Below are 21353 nucleotides of genomic sequence, written 5' to 3'. Positions count from 1 at the left end.
GTAATTGCATTGTGTTTGTTTGCAGTGAGCGCGTGGGCGGGCTACAGGCACAAATGTGACTGTCTCACGCCGCGCTCCGTCTGCGCGCAGCAACGCAAGCTGCTGCTAAGGTCAGTCGCGTTGGCTAGGGTTACTACAACAATCGATCGATATGGTAGAATGAACTGGTCGACGTCGATCGACAGCTTCTACTACACCAATCGATCGGTCGTCGGTCGAAGCGTCGATGATAGAACGGATTGGTCGACGTCGATCGACAGCTTCTACTACACCAATCGATCGGTCGTCGGTCAAGCCGTCGATGATAGAACGGATTGGTCGACGTCGATCGACAGCTTCTACTACACCAATCGATCGGTCGTCGGTCAAGCCGTCGAACGGTCGTCGTTCAAGCCGTAGATGATAGAGAGGATTGGTCGACGTTGATCGACAGCTTCTACTACACCAATCGATCGGTCGTCGGTCAAGCCGTCGATGATAGAGAGGATTGGTCGACGTCGATCGACAGCTTCTACTACACCAATCGATCGGTCGTCGGTCAAGCCGTAGATGATAGAACGGATTGGTCGACGTCGATCTACAGCTCTACTACACCAATCGATCGGTTGTCGGTCAAGCCGTCGATGATAGAACGGATTGGTCGACGTCGATCGACAGCTTCTACTACACCAATCGATCGGTCGTAGGTCAAGCCGTCGATGATAGACTGGATTGGTCGACGTCGATCGACAGCTCTACTATACCAATCGATCCGTCGTCGGTCAAGCCGTCGATGATAGAACGGATTGGTCGACGTCGATCGACAGCTTCTACTACACCAATCGATCGGTCGTCGGTCAAGCCGTCGATGATAGAACGGATTGGTCGACGTCGATCGACAGCTTCTACTACACCAATCGATCGGTCGTCGGTCAAGCCGTCGATGATAGAACGGATTGGTCGACGTCGATCGACAGCTTCTACTACACCAATCGATCGGTCGTCGGTCAAGCCGTCGATGATAGAACGGATTGGTCGACGTCGATCGACAGCTTCTACTACACCAATCGATCGGTCGTCGGTCAAGCCGTCGATGATAGAACGGATTGGTCGACGTCGATCGACAGCTTCTACTACACCAATCGATCCGTCGTCCGTCAAGCCGTCGATGATAGAAGAGAGGATTGGTCGACGCTGCAGCGCAAACCGCAAGAATTTTATCTTTATGTGGAACTAATCGTGTGTACCTAATTTACTATAGGTTATTTAATGATATCCAAGAATACTCTGAACAATACACTTGTGTTTTAAGTTTTCTCTTTAAAAGTCATGTACAGTCACCAAAAGCAATATCTGACACAACAAGCGTGCATAAATATCTGATACAGACTCTAGGGCCGGAAGGACGTGTCAGATATTTTTGCATGCTCCGCTGTGGCAGATATTAATGCTGGTGACTGTACTAGTCAACAGCTACGATTTGTAAGTGTTAAGTTTATTTGTGTGCGATGGTTTCAGGATATCGTTTTTCGGCATGATGCAAGCTGTCAACGAGTTCAACAGTGGCAAGCCTGACGAAAGCGCTGATGGGGAAAAGGTTTGTCCATTTGTTTCAATCAACTGTTCGGTGTACGTTATTTTGTCCCATAACTTAGGAGACATTGGTGATACACTTTGTTAGAAAGAAGTTTTTGGTATCAATTTTTGTCGACTATACTTGCATTGTCACCCAAACTACATGTGCATACCAAATTTCAAGTCGGTACCAATTACCGTTGAGGAGTTCCGTCCTGCGGAGACGATCCTGGCCGGACTACCAGGATGTCGCTACCAGATTTATTGTATTGTCACGCAATTTACATAAGTATGCCATATTTCAAGTCAATCCGACTACTCGAAGTTGGTCGAATTTAACTTGCAAGATTTGATTACAGACAACGGGACCGGTGAAACTAAATAAAAGCTTGTAAAATGTTGGCAATGTACACTATGAACATGCTTAGAAGATGAGATTAGCCCTTAAGGAATCGCCTTAGAACTGTCACAACTCTTAACTTTTCGTGTATTTGTACCCCATAAAATCAAACTTTCTATGATTGGTTTTTTGGAGTATTTTTTATTTCAACTCCAAATTTGTTGCTTTTACGGGTATCCCGTGAAACCGTATCGAAAATACAAACTGAGACATGGATGCACAGAAAAACCAGAAAAAGAGACCAGCACTGGGAATCGAACCCAGGTCCTCAGCAATCCGTGCTGCGTGAATGCTGCTGCATAAGTAGCATAGTAGAAATAAGCAACCTGAGATATGTATGCATAGGAAAAATTCGTGTCTAGATTCCTGTCCAGCAGTGGTGTAGGGGTTATAGCACGCAGCACGGACTGCTGAGGACCTGGGTTCGATTCCCAGCGCTGGTCTCTTTTTCTGGTTTTCTGTGCATCTGTATTTTCGATATCAAACTTTCTTTCCAGAATCTTGTTTCTTATATTAGTGTTCGTGATTGAGTTAATCACAGATAACGTATAAGACAGAGGTTTTCAACCGGTGTGCCGCGATCGCCGCGAAGTGTATGCGATTCGTACAATAGGTGTCAACGAGACCCTATTAATAAGCCTCGGCTGTCCGTTATGTTATAAATATTAGGGGTATACTGTACGGAACCGTTTAGGTACTCTACGCGCCAGTCCGACTCGCACTTGACTATTTTAACTGTTTTATTCAGGCGCCGAACGAAGAGCAGAAGGAAACTGGCAGCAGGGAATTGCAGCAAGGCGACGGTACGGGGGCCAAGTAAGTTATTTAATCAATCAAGTTGCGGTTGATGGCGGGCTACTACGGTATTCGAAAATCGAAGTTCGTATCGTACCATCCCTCTCACTCCTATTAAATTATATAAGCGTCAAAGGGACGGCAAGATAAGAAGTTCGAATTTTATAAGGCCTGGGTGGCAGCTATTTTCAGCCAAAAATTAAGCTTTTTCATACAGTGAGAATACGAAGCGCACAAACTAACTGAAATACGAAACTAATAGATATGCGATACGCTAAATTGATACAGATAGTTCAACTCAGTTGTGCGCGCGGCCCTATGTGTGCGTGCGCTTGTAAATATACAACTTACACGTGGAGCGGCAGTCGTCGTCCGAGCAAGACGTGTTCTTATCGCTTTACCCACACATAGGGCCGCGCGCACAACTGAGTTGAACTATCTGTACAAATTCTCTTTGAAAAAGTTTCTCATGTCTTCATGGAGATTTTTTTTATGTTTTATCAGTTCTGCTCTGCCTGCGGCTCGTATGTGCTGCTTTTTCTATTACATCATTTACTTCATTGTAATATATGGACTATCTTTGTGCTACTATCATGTTGACATCTCATACTATTGTCAATGAAATCATAGTGAAATTGATTATTAAAACCCCTGGATCATGATTCAACTTGTTCGACCGTACAGATCCAGTGAATAATGTTTTTCCTTAGGATTTTGTCGGATAAGTTCTTTTTTTAGGGTTCCGTAGCCAAAATGGCAAAAACGGAACCCTTATAGTTTCGCCATGTCTGTCTGTCTGTCTGTCCGTCCGTCCGCGGCTTTGCCCTACCCTATTTCGGGCGTGTCCGACACGCTCTTGGCCGGTTTATTTATCTTGCTTCCTCAATTAGCTTTAGTAAACTTCAGTAAGGTAGTTGAGACAGCAAGATAAATAATAATTTCAAAGTTCATATTATGAACTTTTCCGGCAAAATTAGATTTCAAAACATTATTCAGTTCACTATTGTATTATTCTGCAGTGTGTCATTATATTTGTTGGTTTAGGCCTCCAGACAGCACGGAAGGGCAGCCGGCGAGTCCCGACAAGGAGTATCCGGACCAGGACCAGGACAGCGACTCCAAGTCTTTAGGGGATCTCGACGATTGTACGTGCTCAGCTCATACTGTTTATATTATAAACTTTTATATATAACTAATATATTATGTATTATGTATCTATGTGTAAGTTTATGAGTACCAGAGTACGTGTGTGTGAACAGCGCGTCTTGTTGGCTAACTTTTCATTCTGTAAAGCGCTCGCTAACCCGCTCGCCAAGCGTGGCGAGTATGCCCCCTTCTCCCCCCTCCAATGAGGGAGGTCTATGTACAGTCGCCATCAGATTATATCTATCTTTTTGTATTTTAGCGGGCGCCGGGCGAGGCATTGAAACATTTCTGTGCAGTATTATATTTAAATTAATTCTGACCTCAGTCTCTAGGTTTCAGTCTAGATATAGTTAAAATAATATTAGCACATGCCATTTGTCATAAATGCTCCGAAATATTTGAGTACCTCGTTTGCTATGATATATCTGATAGCGACTGTACAATAGTGAATGTACCTGCGGCTGATATGACGATAAAACAATACGGTATTTGACTATTTTTTATATGTTTTATAAATTAAAATTTCACAATGTCTGTTATCGAACGGAAAAACAATTTTAAGCTACCTTTCCAAATAACAAAGTTGTAAAGGTTTGAAATTCAAGATTATGATTAGACAGAGAAAGACATACTTGCATGTGACGTGAGCGCCATACTTGCTGCATAGAGAAAAGCGTTTGAGAAAGAGATAGGTATATAGATTTTACAAAAAATCACTATAAATCAAGTTTTCAACTGATTTCAGTTTTATCTTCTCTAAACACTATATCTGTATTTTCAAAATAATGTATCATGCATGGCAAATTCAGGAGTTGTCAAATACCGTATTATGCAATTCATCCGCCAATATCATCTCGTTCATTATTTTTTCAGTGTCGGAATCCGACGGCGGCTCGGGCTCTCTGGGGCTGTCCAGCTCCTCGCTGGACTCGGCGTCCTCGCTGCTGCTGGCGGCGGCCGCGGCCGTCGAGTCGGGCGGCGAGGACCTGGCGCCCGGCTCGCTGTGCCGCACCGTGCGACACCTGATGCGGTCCATCGCCAGCATAGAGAGGTGACCAGCTGACACCTGCACGGCAGGCGGGGGCGAGGAGCGGGAGGGGACGCGACAGCCTGAAGACCTCAGTTGAAAAAGGCATCCCCCTGTGAACATCACGATGCTTGCACCGGTTCTCGCCCAGTAGGAGGCTTGCCATCGCTGCGTCTTCTTCGTTGGGGAAACTTCTCCCTAACGGCTATCCATCTTGATCTTAGCTATGTTGGTAACTGTACACATTCTCACATAGAGTTTGTGTGACAATTTTTTATTCGACTGGATGGTAAGCAAGCAAGGGGTTACCGGATAGTAAGAGATCACCACCGCCCATAAACACCTGCAACACCAGGGGTATTGCAGATGCGTTGCCAATTTAGAGGCCTAAGATGGGATACCTGAAGTGCCAGTAATTTCACCGGCTGTCTTACTCTCCCCGCCGAAACACAACAGTGTTAGCGACCAAGATGGTGGTAGCAATCCGGGCGGACCTTGCACAAGGCTAGCTAGCATAGCTGTTTAGTTATGACATCATTCCGTTTAGCAAGCCTGAAAATCCATCTGGCAACAAAAAAAATATTGTGGCAAATGTGGAGCTGGTTACTCACATTCGATCGAATTCGCGAACACATTACTTAACCAAATTAAACTAATGTCACTGTTTTCAGACTTATGGACAGAGTGCTGAAGCACTGCGACGAGTGGCCGGCGTCTGCGCACTGCCGGCGCGACTCTTCGGCCGCAGACGAGCGTAGCGCGAGGTACACACACACGCACGCACGCAAGGGCGTAGCGAGGTACGGGAGTTGCAGGAATGCTCCCAAACTTTAAAGTAATATTACGTTTACGTAACATTTACCTTAGATATATTCTTGGTTTGACTACGCTCCCCCCCCCCCCCCAAACAAAATCCTAGTTACGCCCTCGCACGCACGCACATGCACACACACACACACAGTTTTACGAATACTTCGGTCCGCATTTACACGTATTCGGATCGAATCGGAAGTAGTGCGAACCGCTCTAAAAGTCTGCCAAACTACTTTCCGGTTTTCAGATATATAAGAGCTGGTACGAATGGACTGAATGAGTGAATGAAAGTATGTCTTACCTATACCTACCTAATTGAATACACTTCACACTAGAGATGCCACGAATAGTGATTTGGCCGAATACCGAATTTTCGGCACAAAATACATGCTTGTCGAGCGCGTTACCAGAATAAGACGAGTCGCAACGTCCCTAATATAATATTATTATTATGCAGAGAAGTTGGTTCATTAGTTCTTTTTCAATTGTTTGTTCGTCAAAAGATTAGTAAAATGACACCGGTCAATAAATTGCTACCAACAAATGCTGAAAAACTTGTGTTGAGAATCTTACGGGTCTTGGTCAGCTTCGGATTTCTTACGCTCCTTTCTCCTTTCTTTCTAGCCTACCTATAGCCTGTCTAGCGTGCAACTCGGGCAGAATGATTCGTTTTTTAATTTATTAGTCAAAATACCACGCTAACACACACGAGTAATATTTACCTCGACGTTTCGGCAACATTACAGTGGCCGTGGTATTTAGACTGAGTGAAAATCACGAAAGTTTAAGACATTATTAATTTATGGTGTCTTTGCGATGCGTTAACAGCTTGTTTTTATCCATCACAACTTACCACTGATCAATTTTGATTATTAAATTATTGTAATTTGGTAATGAATACATATCATCTTAAGTAATATGACGTGTCTTTTTTTCATGATTTGGTATTCGGTATTCGGCCGAATAATGCGTACTATTCGGCCGAATACCGAATAGTAGCCGAATATCCGTGGCATCTCTACTTCACACAAATATTAAAGTGACATGTATCTTTCATTTTCTCACAAATATTTCGAAGTGCCATTACTTTCGTTCAATCCATTCCTGCCGACTTTTGTGAATCGTGCTGTATATATTCCTTTGCGTTACAGGAAACGTGTGGACATGGGTCTGTCGGAAGTGGACCGGAAGTTGATGGCGATGTACCGACGGCTCCCGGAAGTGCATCGACGGCAGCTCCAGGTCTACCGGAAACAAAAGAAGCTGTCCACAGTGAGTAAAGCTGACTGACGGACTATTTATACAGTGTGCTACCAGCAGCCAAGCTTTTTTTAAGAGAGGTTAAAGGAACGTAGAGTACCCGGCGATAAAGATTGCACATCGGTCTTCGGAAAAAGAAGATTGTCTGTTCACGAGGACATCCGAACACTGGCCACCGTCCATAAATCATCGTATTTATTAAGTGACGTTTTATATCAAATAAATACTGCACCTTTATGGACTTAATTTTGTTTACGTCAAATTAATAACGTGTAAACTTCGGATATCTACATATAGTTATCTCTCTGTTTCCTAAAGATGCCATCGTACAATTTAAAGTTTTGGGGGTTTCAACAACTCTTTATTATATATTTTCATTTAAATGCGTCTGTACTCTATTGCACCTGTACAACGACTGACAAACATCACATAAGTAGTGTGTGTCAACGCTCTACGAAGCCGAAATTAGCAGAGTCTTTTTCCAAAGACCGATGTGCAATAAACTCAAAAGTAATAATCAAAGTATTTGTCGGCTGTCATTTACACTTGCTTGTCAGTTTACTTTGCTGTACATTTCTGGCAATTATAATTTTGTTAGAAAGTTCACAAAGTCCAGATTTTACTTTATTAATTTAATTAATGCCATGGTTAAGGTACAGAAATATGTTACTTTAACCTCCCTTAAGAAAAGCCTGGATGCCGGTAACACACTGTATATTTTTAGGAATCTAACCTATTAGCGGTTAATCTTCTGTAATATGGTTGTACTTTACGACCCCCTGTTTTGTGGTGGCCGCTGTGTCCTCCTGGAGTTCAAAGTGATAATACTAGTACATTATTATTATTATTATTATTAGCCTATTCTGTCCCACTGCTGAGCAAAGGCCTCCCCCCAATACTTCCACTGCTCTCTGTCCCCTGCATACAAGGGCCAGTCTTCAAGAAGAAGTCCAATTCATCCAATACTAGTACATATTGTTGGCAAAAGAATTTATATCTTTCGAAAAAGGAATACTTAAAGGGTAATGTCCTCTGCCAACAAAAAAAAAAAACAACAATTAACAACAAAAAAAACAACTTTATCTATGAGACATTAAGATTTAAATTTCGATGTAAATTTTTGTTGTATGGTTTTTTTTTTATTCGACTGGGTGGCAAGCGAGCAAGTGGGTCTCCTGATGGTAAGAGATCTGCATAAACACCTGCATCACCAGGCGTATTTTAGATGCGTTGCCAACCTAGAGGCCTAAGATGGGATACCTCAAGTGCCAGTAATTTCACCGGCTGTCTTTCTCTCCACGCCGAAACACAACAGTGCAAGCACTGCTGCTTCACGGCAGGATTAGCGAGCAAGATGGTGACGGTGGGTCGCAGGAGGGTATAGTCAGCTACCTCGTAGTGAGGGGATTTCGCACTGGGGATGAACACTCAAACACCCGAAGTCTTGCAGCTATTTATTTAATGTTCACAAGTAATCACTTAATCCATTCATTGTCGAGCGCCAGATTACGTACTTTGCCGTGATGCCGACACTTCTGTAGACAGACGCCCATCGGCGTCCGCGGCATTCGAGACGAAATCGAAGTAAAAAAACAAAATGTTTGTTACCCTAAAACCGACACAGCTGGACATTCCAAAACTTAAATCTAGGTTTATACATTTACCACAGGACATTCTGTTCAGAATATACCGTGAAATCTCCATTAGCATCGGCGCCTGCGGCATTTATATTAGGGTCCACCAAGACGCCGATGGGCGTCAATGGCACTTAATGAGGGCTACCGTTTTCGCGTTCACCAGTTGGCGCCGTTGTAGACAAAGGTCCTGCCTGAAGTATAGTGTTTAGTTTGTTATTACGGGCGTGAAAATAAAATTTACATTTCAATCGTATTTAATACCTTATAAAACCGTACCATAAAAATATCGAGCATGCCGCAGTGTTGCGTAGTCCCGTTTTGTTCGGAAAATGGGGATTGCCATATTTATTTATTTTTAAACGGGCATCGTACAAACTTGTGACGTGAGTTTGTTTGTTTGTTTGTTAAACAAACAAACAAACAAACTTGTCACATTAGCCCATAGGGCAAAACATTAAATAACAAGAAAACAGATTATGTACATCTCACAATTGACGATTAACTAACATATCTTATCACATCAATTTCAGGTATTGCAAAATATTTCCAAAACTATTCTAATTATAACACATGATATTTGTCATTTCGGAGACCTCTCGCTACACTAGCGTCTCCAGCGTCGTATGTCGTATTCATAGGCGATAGCCCTCATTGAACGCTGTTCTTTGCAGGTGTGCATGCAGCTGGTGGGCGGGCGCGCGCCGGCGCCGCCGCCGCCGGGCTCGCCGCCCCCGCCGCCCGCGCACCAGGCCTGCCGCGCGCTCTGCCCCGAGTACCATCTGCAGCGCTTCCAGGAGGTACCAGTGACATCTAGTCGCCGGATACGGATAGGGAAACTAATACATTATACGTATTACAAAATAACCCTTACATATATACTTGTAGATAGTTTGAATCAACAGCATACCTTATTTTTATGAAAAATTCCCATAAAAGTTGTCATTATTCTGAAAATATCAGAAGTCGAAGGACGTAGTTTATGGTCAGCGAAAAATTAAATAGTTAAAAAAGATTGCTGGCTCGCTAACTCGACAACAATGGGGCATACAAAATCCATTATTGTCGAGTCTCAAATTTTTAATAAAGTTATAACGGTGTCATGGAAATGTTGGCAACTTGGCACAAGTGGTATGTACAGCGAACTCAAATGGCCAGTATCAGTTATTTTGCTAGAACTCCGGACTTTTTTTATTGTGTCTGAAACAGCTTGTGGTGTTTTCGTTGGAAAATACACCTACAGTTTTGTTTTTAATGAAAAGATTAATACAAACGTGTAAATTATAATTGAAAATAAAAAATTGACACGTCAGCAGCATTCGGAAGTAATCGTTTTCACGGGTAAAGATTATTCAATAGATCTATACTTTGATTTTAAAGTAGTGTTGGCCCGCAGGTCCGCCGCAAAGTAATGCACATGCGCGATCAACAGCTGTACTACCACCGGCTGCGTCTGTGGCTGGAGCAACAGCTGCGACGGGAGCGCGACAAGCTGCCCGACAGGTAATCATCATCATCATCATCACACCAATCAACTGGTGATTGTTTATTCACGGAACATATGCTACAGCCACTCACACCAATAATGTAACAACACAGCATGCATATCTGATACAGAAAAGCGTGCGTAAATATCTGATACGTCTCTATTTTTGATCGGTAAGGTGTCAGATATTTTTGGACGCTCTCTCTTGATTCAAAAATAGTTCATCTTTGTCTTAAATTCAGAATTGGATTATGTTTTATAGCAACACGACGGAAAGCAGCCTGTCCTTGGTCGAGCAGGCGGCGCGGAAGAGACGCAGCGTCTCGCCCAAGCCGAAGCTCGGGGCGGCGCCCAAGCGGAAACTCAAGCCGCCCTCCAAACCACACAAGGTATTTATTTATTTAGAAATCAATGACAATTTACTGTATTACAGTTTATACCATTGTGGTGTAAATTAAAAAACATGATAAATAATCACAATAACCCTCCTTCGCAGTCGGGTAAAAAGAAAACCGGTGAATTGCGAGTCGTAGTCGCGCTCGAAGAGTTCCATACCATTAGCCTATACTAGACATTAGCAAAAAAAACACGTTTACGCCAATTAATGCTGTCGGACTTTTACAATTAAAATCTGATATAAAGAAATGTCTTTATTATTTATTTCCTGTTTACAAACTTAGATTAGATTCGATTAATTCTATTATTAGCACACCTTGCTTTTCTATCTATTTCGCTTCTGTCAAACATGACATTTTGATTTAGGGATGTCCTATCAAAGTAGTGATGGACCTCTACAATCCCTTTCTTTCTTTATGAAGATAAGAACTTTTATATTTATTTTATTTTAATTTAATTATTGAATATAGGACTAAATATTCTGTGAATATTTTAAGCGTCTACCTGTTGCCGTTATTAATATCGAGCAAAAAACGGCAAAAAAAATCACGTTCGTTCTGTGGGGGGCTCCTTAAATATTTATTTTATTCTGTTTTTAGTATTTGTTGTTATAGCGGCAACAGAACACAGACAGACACGGACAGACAGACGGACAGGCGGACGGGCAGCGGAGTCTTAGTAACAGGGTCTCGTTTTTATCCTCTATCAATCAATCAACATCTTAGTGTTGTTATTCTGTCCCGTAACTCGGGAGACATCAGTCAAAGTCAAAATATCTTTATTCAATTTAGGCTATAACAAGCACTTATGAATGTCAAAAAAAATCTACCACCATTGATACACTTTAGAAAAATGTTTGCAATGTATATTAATAGCATACTTTGGTGGTAGGACCTTGTGCAAGGTCCGCCCGGATTGCTACCACCATCTTGCTCGCTAATCCTGCCGTGAAATAGCAGTGCTTGCACTGTTGTGTTTCGGCGTGGAGAGTAAGACAGCCGGTGAAATTACTGGCACTTGAGGTACCCCATGTCAGGCCTCTTGGTTGGCAACGCATCTGCAATCCCCCTTGTGTTGCAGGTGTCTATGGGCGGTGGTAATCTCTTACCATCAGGTGACCCACTTGCTCGTTTGCCATCCAGTCGAATAAAAAAAAAAAGGAGATGAGCCATAAAGGAATTGCCTTAAAACTGTCACAACTCCTAACTTTTAGTGCATTTGTAACCCATAAAATGATACTTTGTGAATGTACCTCATAAGTGCTTGTTATAGCCTAAATGGAATAAAGATATTTTGACTTTTTGACCTTGACTTTGTACTTTGTTTGTAAATGTCTTTTTTCTTTCTTTACTTTTAATAGGTAACACAGGAGACGTTATCACGGCAACAAGCTACACTAATAAGTGTATTGACCCATATATAAGAATAAGAATGGTTTATTGGCTGTTAAAATAGATACACATACAGAAACACTGAAATATACACATCCATGCCTATTCCTACCAGCCAAAATGGCCGCCACTCAGCTATGTGTCGCGAAAAGATCTGAAGATGTTTATATGTCCCACTACTGGGCACAGGCCTCCTCTCAGAACCAGAGGTCTTGGGTCGTAGTTCCCACGCTGGCCCAATGCGGATCGGGAAATTCACGTACACCATTGAATTGCTTCGCAGATCGTGCAGGCTTCCTCAAGATGTTTTCCTTTACCGTGAAGCTCATGATAGTTTTCAAATGTAATTTCGCACATAGTGCGTGTCGGAGTTTGAACCCACGTTCCTCTACTTGAGAAGCTATAGGTGAAACCACTAGGCCACTACGGTTTATTTTTATTCCTTTCGACTGCCCTTTTGACGACCAGAATCGGGTTTGATTCCCCGCCGGGGCAGATTTTTGTATGAATATGGGTCTTGGATGTTTAATATGTGTTTAAGTATGTTTATCCGTTGCCTAGTATCCATAGCACAGTCAACGTCATAAATAAGGTAACCTTTTCTGTACCTTGTCGCTTTCAGTCGTTACACAATTTCGTATGGCTTTTCAAACATGACGTTTAAGTGACAAGGTAGTGATCACTTATTTATGACGTTGACTGTACAAGCTTTGCTTAGTTTGGGACTAGGTCAACTGGTATCAAGTGTACCGTCATTTATTTTTTCAAGATACTCCAAATGCTCAAGCACCGCAGCCCTCAGAACCTCAAGCTCGACGACGACGCGCCGGAAGTCGATCCACCCGAAGCGTTCCCGCTAGACAAGGACGACGATAGCGACGCGGAGACGATAGTGGGGGAAAAGGATACTGACCTCTGCAAGGAGATGAAGGAGTGTCTCGTCAAGTTTGCCAATTTCGCGCTGAACAGCTTGGATAATAATTTGCAGCAAGAGTATAATATGCAGGTTGAGGAGTTGCCGGATTCTGTTAGCCCGCCGTTACAGGTACGTGGAGTAAACTTGTTCAGATCAGTTTAAAAGAACTAATAACCCCCCTCGGGCAGTCGGGTAAAAGCTGAAGACCTCAGACACACCTTCAATACAATACAATACAAATATTCTTTATTGATCACCAAAAGCAGTACAGAGACATTACAAAAATAAAAAAATTCAGTTAGACAATAGGCGCCACCTTCTTTAGGGTTCTGTACCCAAAGGATGCCAATTGTTTTAAAAAAATCAAAAATTAATGAATTGTGTCAAAAATTGTTTTAGTTGTCGAGTTCACTGCTGTTGTGTTCTTTTAACACCTAAATGGTTCCAACGGAAGACCAGCGTCGGCCGCAAGGTTGACATCATGCTGAGTTGGGACCATTTCGTGACAAAATTTATTTCCTTTCTTTTCTTTTATTTGTAAAAATGTCACGAATAAATGTTTTTCTTTCTTTCTTTCTTTCTTTAATGGGACCCTATTACTGAAACTCCGCTGTCTGTCTGTCCCTCCGTCTTTCACAAAGTTCTTGAGTTGATTATGTATTACTTACTGTGTGTGTTATGTAATACTAAAAATAAAGTTAATAACCTAACCACCAAAAGTTGTAAAATACGGCTGAACCGATTTGATAAAAACATGTCTAAGAACCATCGCTAGAAAACCTGCTTTCAAAAAATAAACCGCATTCAAATCGATCCACCCGTTTAAGAGTTACGGTGCCACAATACACATAGCGGCTAAACTTATAACATCCCTCTTTTTGCGTCGGGGGTTACGTTAACGTTTTATTTAGCGTTTTTGGTTGTTAGGCGTTGTTATTCGTCGATGAAACAGTTGATCGACCCATTCTTAACCCCCGACGCAAAAAGAGCGATGTTATAAGTTTGACCTCTATGTGTGTCTGTCTGTGGCACCGTAGCTCTTAAACGGGTGATCCGATTTGAATGCGGTTTTTTTTATTTGAAAGCAGGTTTTCTAGCGATGGTTCTTAGACATGTTTTATCAAAATCGGTTCAGCCGTTTTTGAGATATTGAACTTTGAAGTGACAATGTCGGGGTTTTCCCAAGTTTTTGTTGGTTAGGTTATATTAATTTCATTTAGATGCAACGTCCATTTAAATGATTCTGTTTGTATAAAGCGTCATCTGAACTATGATTATTGATATACGATCAATTGATACCTTATTCAAAAGCAATAGGTGAACTTTGTCCAAGTTCAGAAAAGCTGGCACATTCTACTTTAATTAGGTATCAAACTGACATGTCATTACAGGAAATGTCACCGACAACATCAGAGTCCATGCCCGTCTACACGCCCAAACCGAGCCAGAGGTTACTCCAGGTCAGCAAGTTCCTCGATCGGGATGATGTCATCGACTTCCAATCACAAATCACGCCCGAAATACTAAATGTACCCTTGAACGCACGCCGCACCCCAATACTAGTAGAAGAAGAAGAAAAATGCATCAAAGTAGAGGACCCTAAGGACCCTAATGTCTATAAATATGTCACGTTCGGTCTAGAAATCAAAAAAGCTATGGAGGAGTGTCAGAATATTATCAATTCTTACAACAGTATTAGCAAAGAGGAAGGCAAAGACGAACAGGACGGTCCGCTGTCTCTAGAACAGATCTGCGAAGTAATGATGAGTTTAGACAAGAATTCAGCGGAGTTCTTAGAAAAAATTGACTCCGAAGAACCTATAGATATAAACACAGCCAACACTAAGTTAGCCGAGCTAGTTGAAAACATGCCGCAGATACTAGCCAATATGCCGGAAATAGCATCGAAGCTATCCGAATTTGCGAATGCATCATTCGAATTACCCGAATTCGCGTCTATAATGAACAGTTTACCCGAAGTTAATAACGAAGCACAACTAACACCCGACACTTTAAGACAAATAAGAGAACTTAAGTTAAATAAGAGTAAGGATAATGTTAAAGTTACTAAGAACACTGCCAAACGCAAAACCAACCGTAGAATTAAGCCAAGAGATGTTGATACTATTACATTGAAATGCATGAATGTCACTGACGTGTTGAAAGATGCTCCGCTGGACATACACGAGCTGTTCAATAACTCTGTCAAAGATGCACTAAGCATGGATGAATCGAGAGAACTTTTAAAAGCTAGGTATAACACATGGAAGCATTGCGTGGCGAGTAAATTCAAAGGTGTGTCCGTTGTTTTACTAGAAAACGAGATAGAGGCGATGCTAGAAAAGTTTTTTACTTACATACAAGATTTAGCTGAAAAACAGAACATGAATGACAGTGACAGGATAATAGATAAAATAGAGGATCTCAACGATGGTAATAAATCAGAATCTGATAGTGAAAGTTTTCCAGCAACTAAAGAATCGCTGAAGCAAATTTCGAAGTTGTTAAGCACATCAGCGGGGAATACGTTCGATTTGCTGATAATGAAGCTGTCCAAAATGTCGCAAGATAAAAAACTGTCGGTCAAAAGTCTGAAATTTAAATACATGGATGTTATAAGGAGATGCGCGGATTCGGTACAACTGACTGGATGGATATTACTCAATCCTGAAATAGCTAGTAACGTCATAGAAGAATTAACAGGTATACCCACTAAGAATGCTGAAACTGTGCCTGATTTTCATTCAATGTCTGAAGAAGATAAGAAAGAATACTTCCTCGATCGGTTAAAAGGAATGAACAAGACTTACATGGGCACGCTGCCTAAGGACGCCTTTTCGGGGGATCAGTGGTTAGTGATGCTCTATAGATTAGAGAAATTAGAAGATAAAATTAAAGAATCTTTTACAAAATTGACTTATACACCCAAAACTCCGCCCGTGCAAGCAAGCGAAGCGGAAATATTAGCAGCTAAAGGTCTCAGCAAAATTATAGGTAAAGCTAACGCTAGCGCTAACACACGTGTCGTCAAAAAGCCTAACGTCGAACCGCCTCAGCCTAAAAAAGAAGAAAAACAAGACGTGAAAGAAACAGAAGACGAAAAGAAATGCAAAAACGAGGCCTTACTAGCGAAATGCGAAGCGATACTCACATCGAAAGGAGAGAAATCTCTACTAGACAGCTTTTATACAATCAAATCTTATATAACGCAAGGCTTGCCTGTACCGGAAACGTATAAGAAACACGTGATATCAATATGCTCAAGCATCGATGCTAAATTACTAGACGACGATATCCAAGATACGTTGAATTTAGATGAAGAGAAGACTCCTTTATCTGTGATAGGTTCGCAGAATCCAGAGTTATTAGCGAAATATTCCGCGCAAGCGCTTAGAAATGCGAAGCAAACTTTAAACGCCGTCGCTTTTAGAAATATGATGAGAAATGGACCGAGCAAATCAGAATCTGACGCGTGTGATACTCCCAAAAACGATTGCAAATGGACGAATGATTGTATATGCAATACGTGTAAAGACAACGACGTGAGTGGTGCTGTGTGCTTAGGGGATATAGTGAAACAGTGTTATGACCTAGATGGGAAGAGTAAAAGTGGGTTGGAGGAGAAAAAGAAGGAGGTTAAGCCGGCCAAGCCGGTCGCGAAGCCAAAGCCGCCGCCGAAGGCCTGCGAGAACGTGTCGCATCAGCAGCATGTTTGTAAAGGTGAGTTTTTGTTAGTAGATATAAGTTCTTTTAACAGGATGGTCCAAGTATGTTGGAGGAAAAAGAATGATTTTCTTGCTATGATTTTTTTTTTTTGTTTGAGTCGCCTTAACCCTTTATAAGGTAGAAGCGATTTAGCGACCACTTGCGTTTAGTTGGAAACTGAACCTTTTCCATTGTTATTATTGAAAATACGATTAGCTTTTAAAACATTCTTTGTCAGGTATGTATTCGATAGCTGTTTTTGATTCTGAGGTAGTATTCTCCAATAAATGGGGCCTTATTAAGGGTTAAGCTGCGTTAACACTAGAGCTGTGCGAGGTATGTGTTTGTCATGAACCAATAGAAACGCGTCATTTACCTATTCTTGCTTGGCACAGCTCGGGGGTAAAAATTATAATACAGCCATTGCGTCTAATTATATTGTGCTATACGCCTAAATTCACACAATAACCGCAACTTAACATTACTCCCTACAACATGTGACGCACGTAATTGAGTAATAGCTAGTAAGCAATAATTAGCTGATAAATATGTGTAATTAATCTTTAAGTTTGTGCAACATCTCTGATACTATGAGTGATTTTACTTAAACTCTTCGATCTCCTCAATCTACTTCATATCATTATCCAGTCCCAATAGTTGGCATCTTTAATCTGTAGCAATACATATGACAGCAGGGTGTCGGCTATTGGGCATTAGCGCGTCGAACACTCGGACGTTTACCTTACATCGACCTTATGGTTACTGGGATTTAAAGGTGTGCAGATTTTTTGGATGTCTTGGTAACGTATATATATTTAAGCCCTTTACTGTACAGTGAGCAAAAAATCTTTATTTTACAAGAACTTGTTACTTTCAGTGGGCCATTCGAATGGGTCGAGCGCATGCGCGGGCGACGCCGCCGCGGACCAGCCGTGCGCGTGTTGCTATTGCACCGTTTTCGGACACGCGGTAAGTTAATAGTACATGTGTATTAAGGGCCGTAAGAAGGGGATTACTAACGAGATTGTATTAGATGGCGTTGATGAGTCGATGTTTATAAATCCAATACCGCCCGCAGCCACCGCTGACGACGCCGGTGCCACGCAACTTCAACGAGACCCGCGAGCGGTTGCGATCCATACTAAACAAGAAGAAGCAGAAATGCAAGACTGCCAATGTACGTAGCTCCGTTTAAGGTCACAGCTCATTACAGCACCGCCTCGCCTCGAGCGGTTAGTATTCTTCATATGGATTTGTATGGGCATGCGCTCACTACATCAACTCCGTGGCGTCACCGAGGTTGCCACGCGCGGACGGCGAGTGGACCGACCACTCGGTGACAGCCAGCCGTGACTACTAGGAAATTCGTGGACCACGCGAGGTCCACTCGTTATCAACGCGGCTTCCACCCGTGGACCACTCAACAACGAGTGGACGCCGAAAGTCGAGGCGGTGCTGGTCGGGTGCCGGCTGGCTCTAATGAGCTGTGACCTTAAAGGTTCAAACAACGCGTTACGTCACAGTTTTTTTGTAACAAGTACCTGATACTATAATGTCCTCAGTACTGGGAAATTCGCATCATCAGTTTTTGTTCTTGGCCTATAAATACTCTCAACCTGAGTTGCCAGTGTGATAGTGCCAAAAAAATACCAACTTAAATTGGAAAATTAAATTATTTAAATATTATATTATTATTTAACCCTTTGACCATTATTTTTTTAAAGCAATGAATCGAGAACTTTAACGATACGCACAGCATGAATGATTTTTTTTATGATTTTTGAGAAAGAGAAATGTATATATTATTGCAGGGTTTCCGAATTATGAGACGGCAATATGTTTGCCGCTATCAGCCAAGGGCATTAAGTGACAAGACCGTCATGTCAGTTTGCCGGGGGAACTACGGGTGGCACGACGTATCTAAAATAAATAAATTAAAAACCAATAGATGATACCTAACCTGCGAGTTAAGCAACAACAATATATTATATTATAAGATTGCACGCACGAACAATCAACACTTTTTTTTGCGAGATTTTTTTACTTCCGTTGTCATTTCTAACTAACACGGCTAATTCAGCAATAAAGGTAAAAGGCAAATTTGAAGTATTGAATTAAGCTATTGCTCCATATATAAATCAATAACAATTGTAGCCTAACCCACCCTTTCCTTTAATAAACACCAGACACTTAACGGATAGTGGCAAATATATTGCCGTCTTCATTTTTTAAAATTATCAAATAACAGATTTTTTTTCTTTAAACTTTATATCGCCAATCTTGTCTCTGAAAGTAGAGAATTGTGACTATCGGATAAATCCAGCAAACAAAATTTTATTTACAAACATTTTTGTTCAATTGTAAGGAATAGTTAAAAATCTAAATTCAGGCCTAAGAATTATCATTTAACATGGGTTGGAATAACGTTTATCTGCTATTCTTTTTTTCGTAAATTGGTACGAGTATGTTCTCTTATGCGAACCAAAAGTTATATTAACTAACAACACGTTCATTGAGAAAAAAATAAAATATCTGAGTCGTATGACGGCAAATATCTTGCCGTTACCCACTAAAGGGTTAACGTTTAGGAAGGGGGGGGGGGGTTGGGAGATCAGAAATCTTCAAAATTGCATTACATATACTTGAACGCCCCCCACTCTACGCGAGCTGAGTGAGCGTAGCGAGCGTGCCTCGGCAGCGGCCGGCGAAGCGCCAAAATCAAATTAAGTTTTTTTTTTACTAAACACCTATTAATCTTCGTAGACCTCCCGGTACTAGGATTCGGAAACCCTGCACTAAACTCCATTTCAATAGAACCTGACCATCCTGTAGACACTTCCAGCCAACTAATATGAACACCAGTTTACCTAGGTGTTTTACTTTAGGTGTTTTTTGATTCCTTTTATATTATAATCACATCAACATGGACATACACAATTAAGTGTGGCCACGTTAGGGTGTCTTAAATGTCTAGAAAATTGTCAGATTCTATTGAAATGTAGTAGTGAGGATGTGTGTTGTTGGCAGGGCGAGGCGGAGCCGGCGGCGCCCAAGCCTGCGCCCGCGCAGCCCGAGCCGCAGCCGCCGAAGCCGAAGCCGGTGCCGGCGCAGCCCGCGCCCAAGCCACCAGTAAGTACATGGGCCATGAGCTAACAATTACAGCTCGATCACAAGAGTTGGCACGAATGGATTGAACAAAGGTTTAAGACACTTTAGTAGGAAAATTTTTAACTGCGTTTTGACAAGAGATGTGTGTTGCGAAAAATATCATGAACCAATAGAAATGCTTCAATTGTATATCGTCGCTGAAACTGTAATGAGCTTATATGGGCGTGTACATGAAAAACGGGGTCGGTATTTCCATATCGGTATTATCCGGGCCGGTAAAGAGACATAAATCGTCAAAATAAAGAGTCGAAAGATATGTAAATTAAGTTTTTTTTTTCTGTGCTATGGATCAACCTGTAACCGACCGGACTATCGTAATTTGGCGGTTAAGAAAACTCTTTCTTTAACCCCCGACACGAAAAGAGGGGTGTTATAAGTTTGACCGCTATGTGTGTCTGTGTGTCTGTATGTATGTTGTGTCTGTCTGTGGCATCGTAGCTCTTAAACGGGTGGACCGATTTGAATTTGTGTTTTTTTTTATTTGAAAGCAGGTTTTCTAGCGATGGTTCTTAGACATGTTGTAACAAAATCGGTTCAGTTGAAGTGACAAAGTCGGGAGTTTTCCAACTTTTTGTTGGTTAGGTTAGTTAGATTAAATGCTGCTACTTAAAAATCTAAAAAAAAATCTGTTAATTAGAAAGGTTATTCCTATCGATAAAAAAAGTTTCAAGCGTTTATAAAATTTTCGTCCATTCCCAATTGACACCAATTGACCTAGTCCCAAACTAAGCAAAGTTATTATGGATACTAGGCAACGGATAAACGTACTTACATAGACAAATACATACGTAAATACACATTAAACGTCCAAGACCCGAAAACAAATATTTTGATGGAGATCTAAGGGGGGGGGGGGGCCCATGTCCAACAGTGGGCTGATATGATGATGATAATTTGTTGTTGTTGTTGTAACTCTTTATTGTACATAAAACATATGAAAATTACAACTAACAAGAGAAAGAGATGTACAAAAGCGAACTTATCCCTTAAAGGGATAAGTATAGGGTTAATTTCGTGTTGTAGGATTTGTAGTGACGCACGCACCGACTAAATAACCCAACAGTTCGTGTTCCAGGCTCTGCCCAAGTCGCTGCCGCCGGCGGCGCCCGCGCAGCGCCGGCCGCCGGACGCGCGCGCCGCCGACGCCGTCGCCGACAAGATGGCCGACCTGACAGTCACCGACAAGCCCAAGGTAAATAAATAAAATATCATGGGCCAATAGACACCAATTGACCTAGTCGCAAACTAAGCAAAGCTTTGAACTAGAGTAGGCGCCAAGGGAATTTGAGTATGCAAAAATTCTCAACAAAAAAGTAAAACCGACTTCAAAAAAATAAAAAAATACCAAAAAATTGAACCAACTACAAAACACTTGAAAATATTTTTTTTGAAGTTGGTTTTACTTTTTTGTTAAAAAAATTCTTTATTTATCACTTTTTAGTGATTCGTAGCCAAAGTACATCTCACAACGATTCCATGAAGCCCAAACACGGCTTAGTTCCGTTGTTTTATAACAGAGTTCCGTTGCCTCCCTTCCGGCTTCAGCATCAGATCAGTTCTTAGTCGCTTATCTTGTTCTAACATGATTCAATTGATAGATGCCAAACTGACGGAACTAGAGTCCCTCCTACTGTTACGCAAACTATCGATACTTTTGCATGT

The 21353-nt window shown here is 41.7% G+C and overlaps 1 protein-coding gene across 4 annotated transcripts in view; it reads left to right on the top strand.

Moving 5' to 3' along the window:
* The first annotated feature begins 73 nt into the window (after positions 1 to 73).
* The window catches only part of LOC141444797 (uncharacterized), a 43728-nt gene continuing 22448 nt past the window's right edge, over positions 74 to 21353 (top strand). For 2 of the 4 annotated variants that reach the window (XM_074110449.1, XM_074110448.1), the window contains exons 1-16: positions 74 to 110; positions 1498 to 1576; positions 2703 to 2770; positions 3794 to 3894; positions 4769 to 4946; positions 5594 to 5686; positions 6887 to 7007; positions 9304 to 9429; positions 10026 to 10132; positions 10378 to 10504; positions 12672 to 12947; positions 14210 to 16538; positions 17401 to 17492; positions 17602 to 17700; positions 19551 to 19652; positions 20755 to 20883. In XM_074110449.1, the coding sequence (XP_073966550.1) occupies positions 1514 to 1576; positions 2703 to 2770; positions 3794 to 3894; positions 4769 to 4946; positions 5594 to 5686; positions 6887 to 7007; positions 9304 to 9429; positions 10026 to 10132; positions 10378 to 10504; positions 12672 to 12947; positions 14210 to 16538; positions 17401 to 17492; positions 17602 to 17700; positions 19551 to 19652; positions 20755 to 20883 (4011 nt within the window). In that variant the 5' untranslated portion in view covers positions 74 to 110; positions 1498 to 1513. The remainder of the gene's footprint in view (positions 111 to 1497; positions 1577 to 2702; positions 2771 to 3793; positions 3895 to 4768; positions 4947 to 5593; positions 5687 to 6886; positions 7008 to 9303; positions 9430 to 10025; positions 10133 to 10377; positions 10505 to 12671; positions 12948 to 14209; positions 16539 to 17400; positions 17493 to 17601; positions 17701 to 19550; positions 19653 to 20754; positions 20884 to 21353) is intronic. The other 2 variants (XM_074110450.1, XM_074110451.1) reach the window with 2 other exon arrangements.

Source organism: Choristoneura fumiferana, chromosome 30 (genome assembly GCF_025370935.1).
Source record: "Choristoneura fumiferana chromosome 30, NRCan_CFum_1, whole genome shotgun sequence".
NCBI classification, from domain to species: Eukaryota; Metazoa; Arthropoda; class Insecta; order Lepidoptera; family Tortricidae; genus Choristoneura; species Choristoneura fumiferana.
The sequence above is the reverse complement of the archived record's forward strand: the minus strand, read 5'-3'. Positions and strand labels throughout refer to the sequence as shown.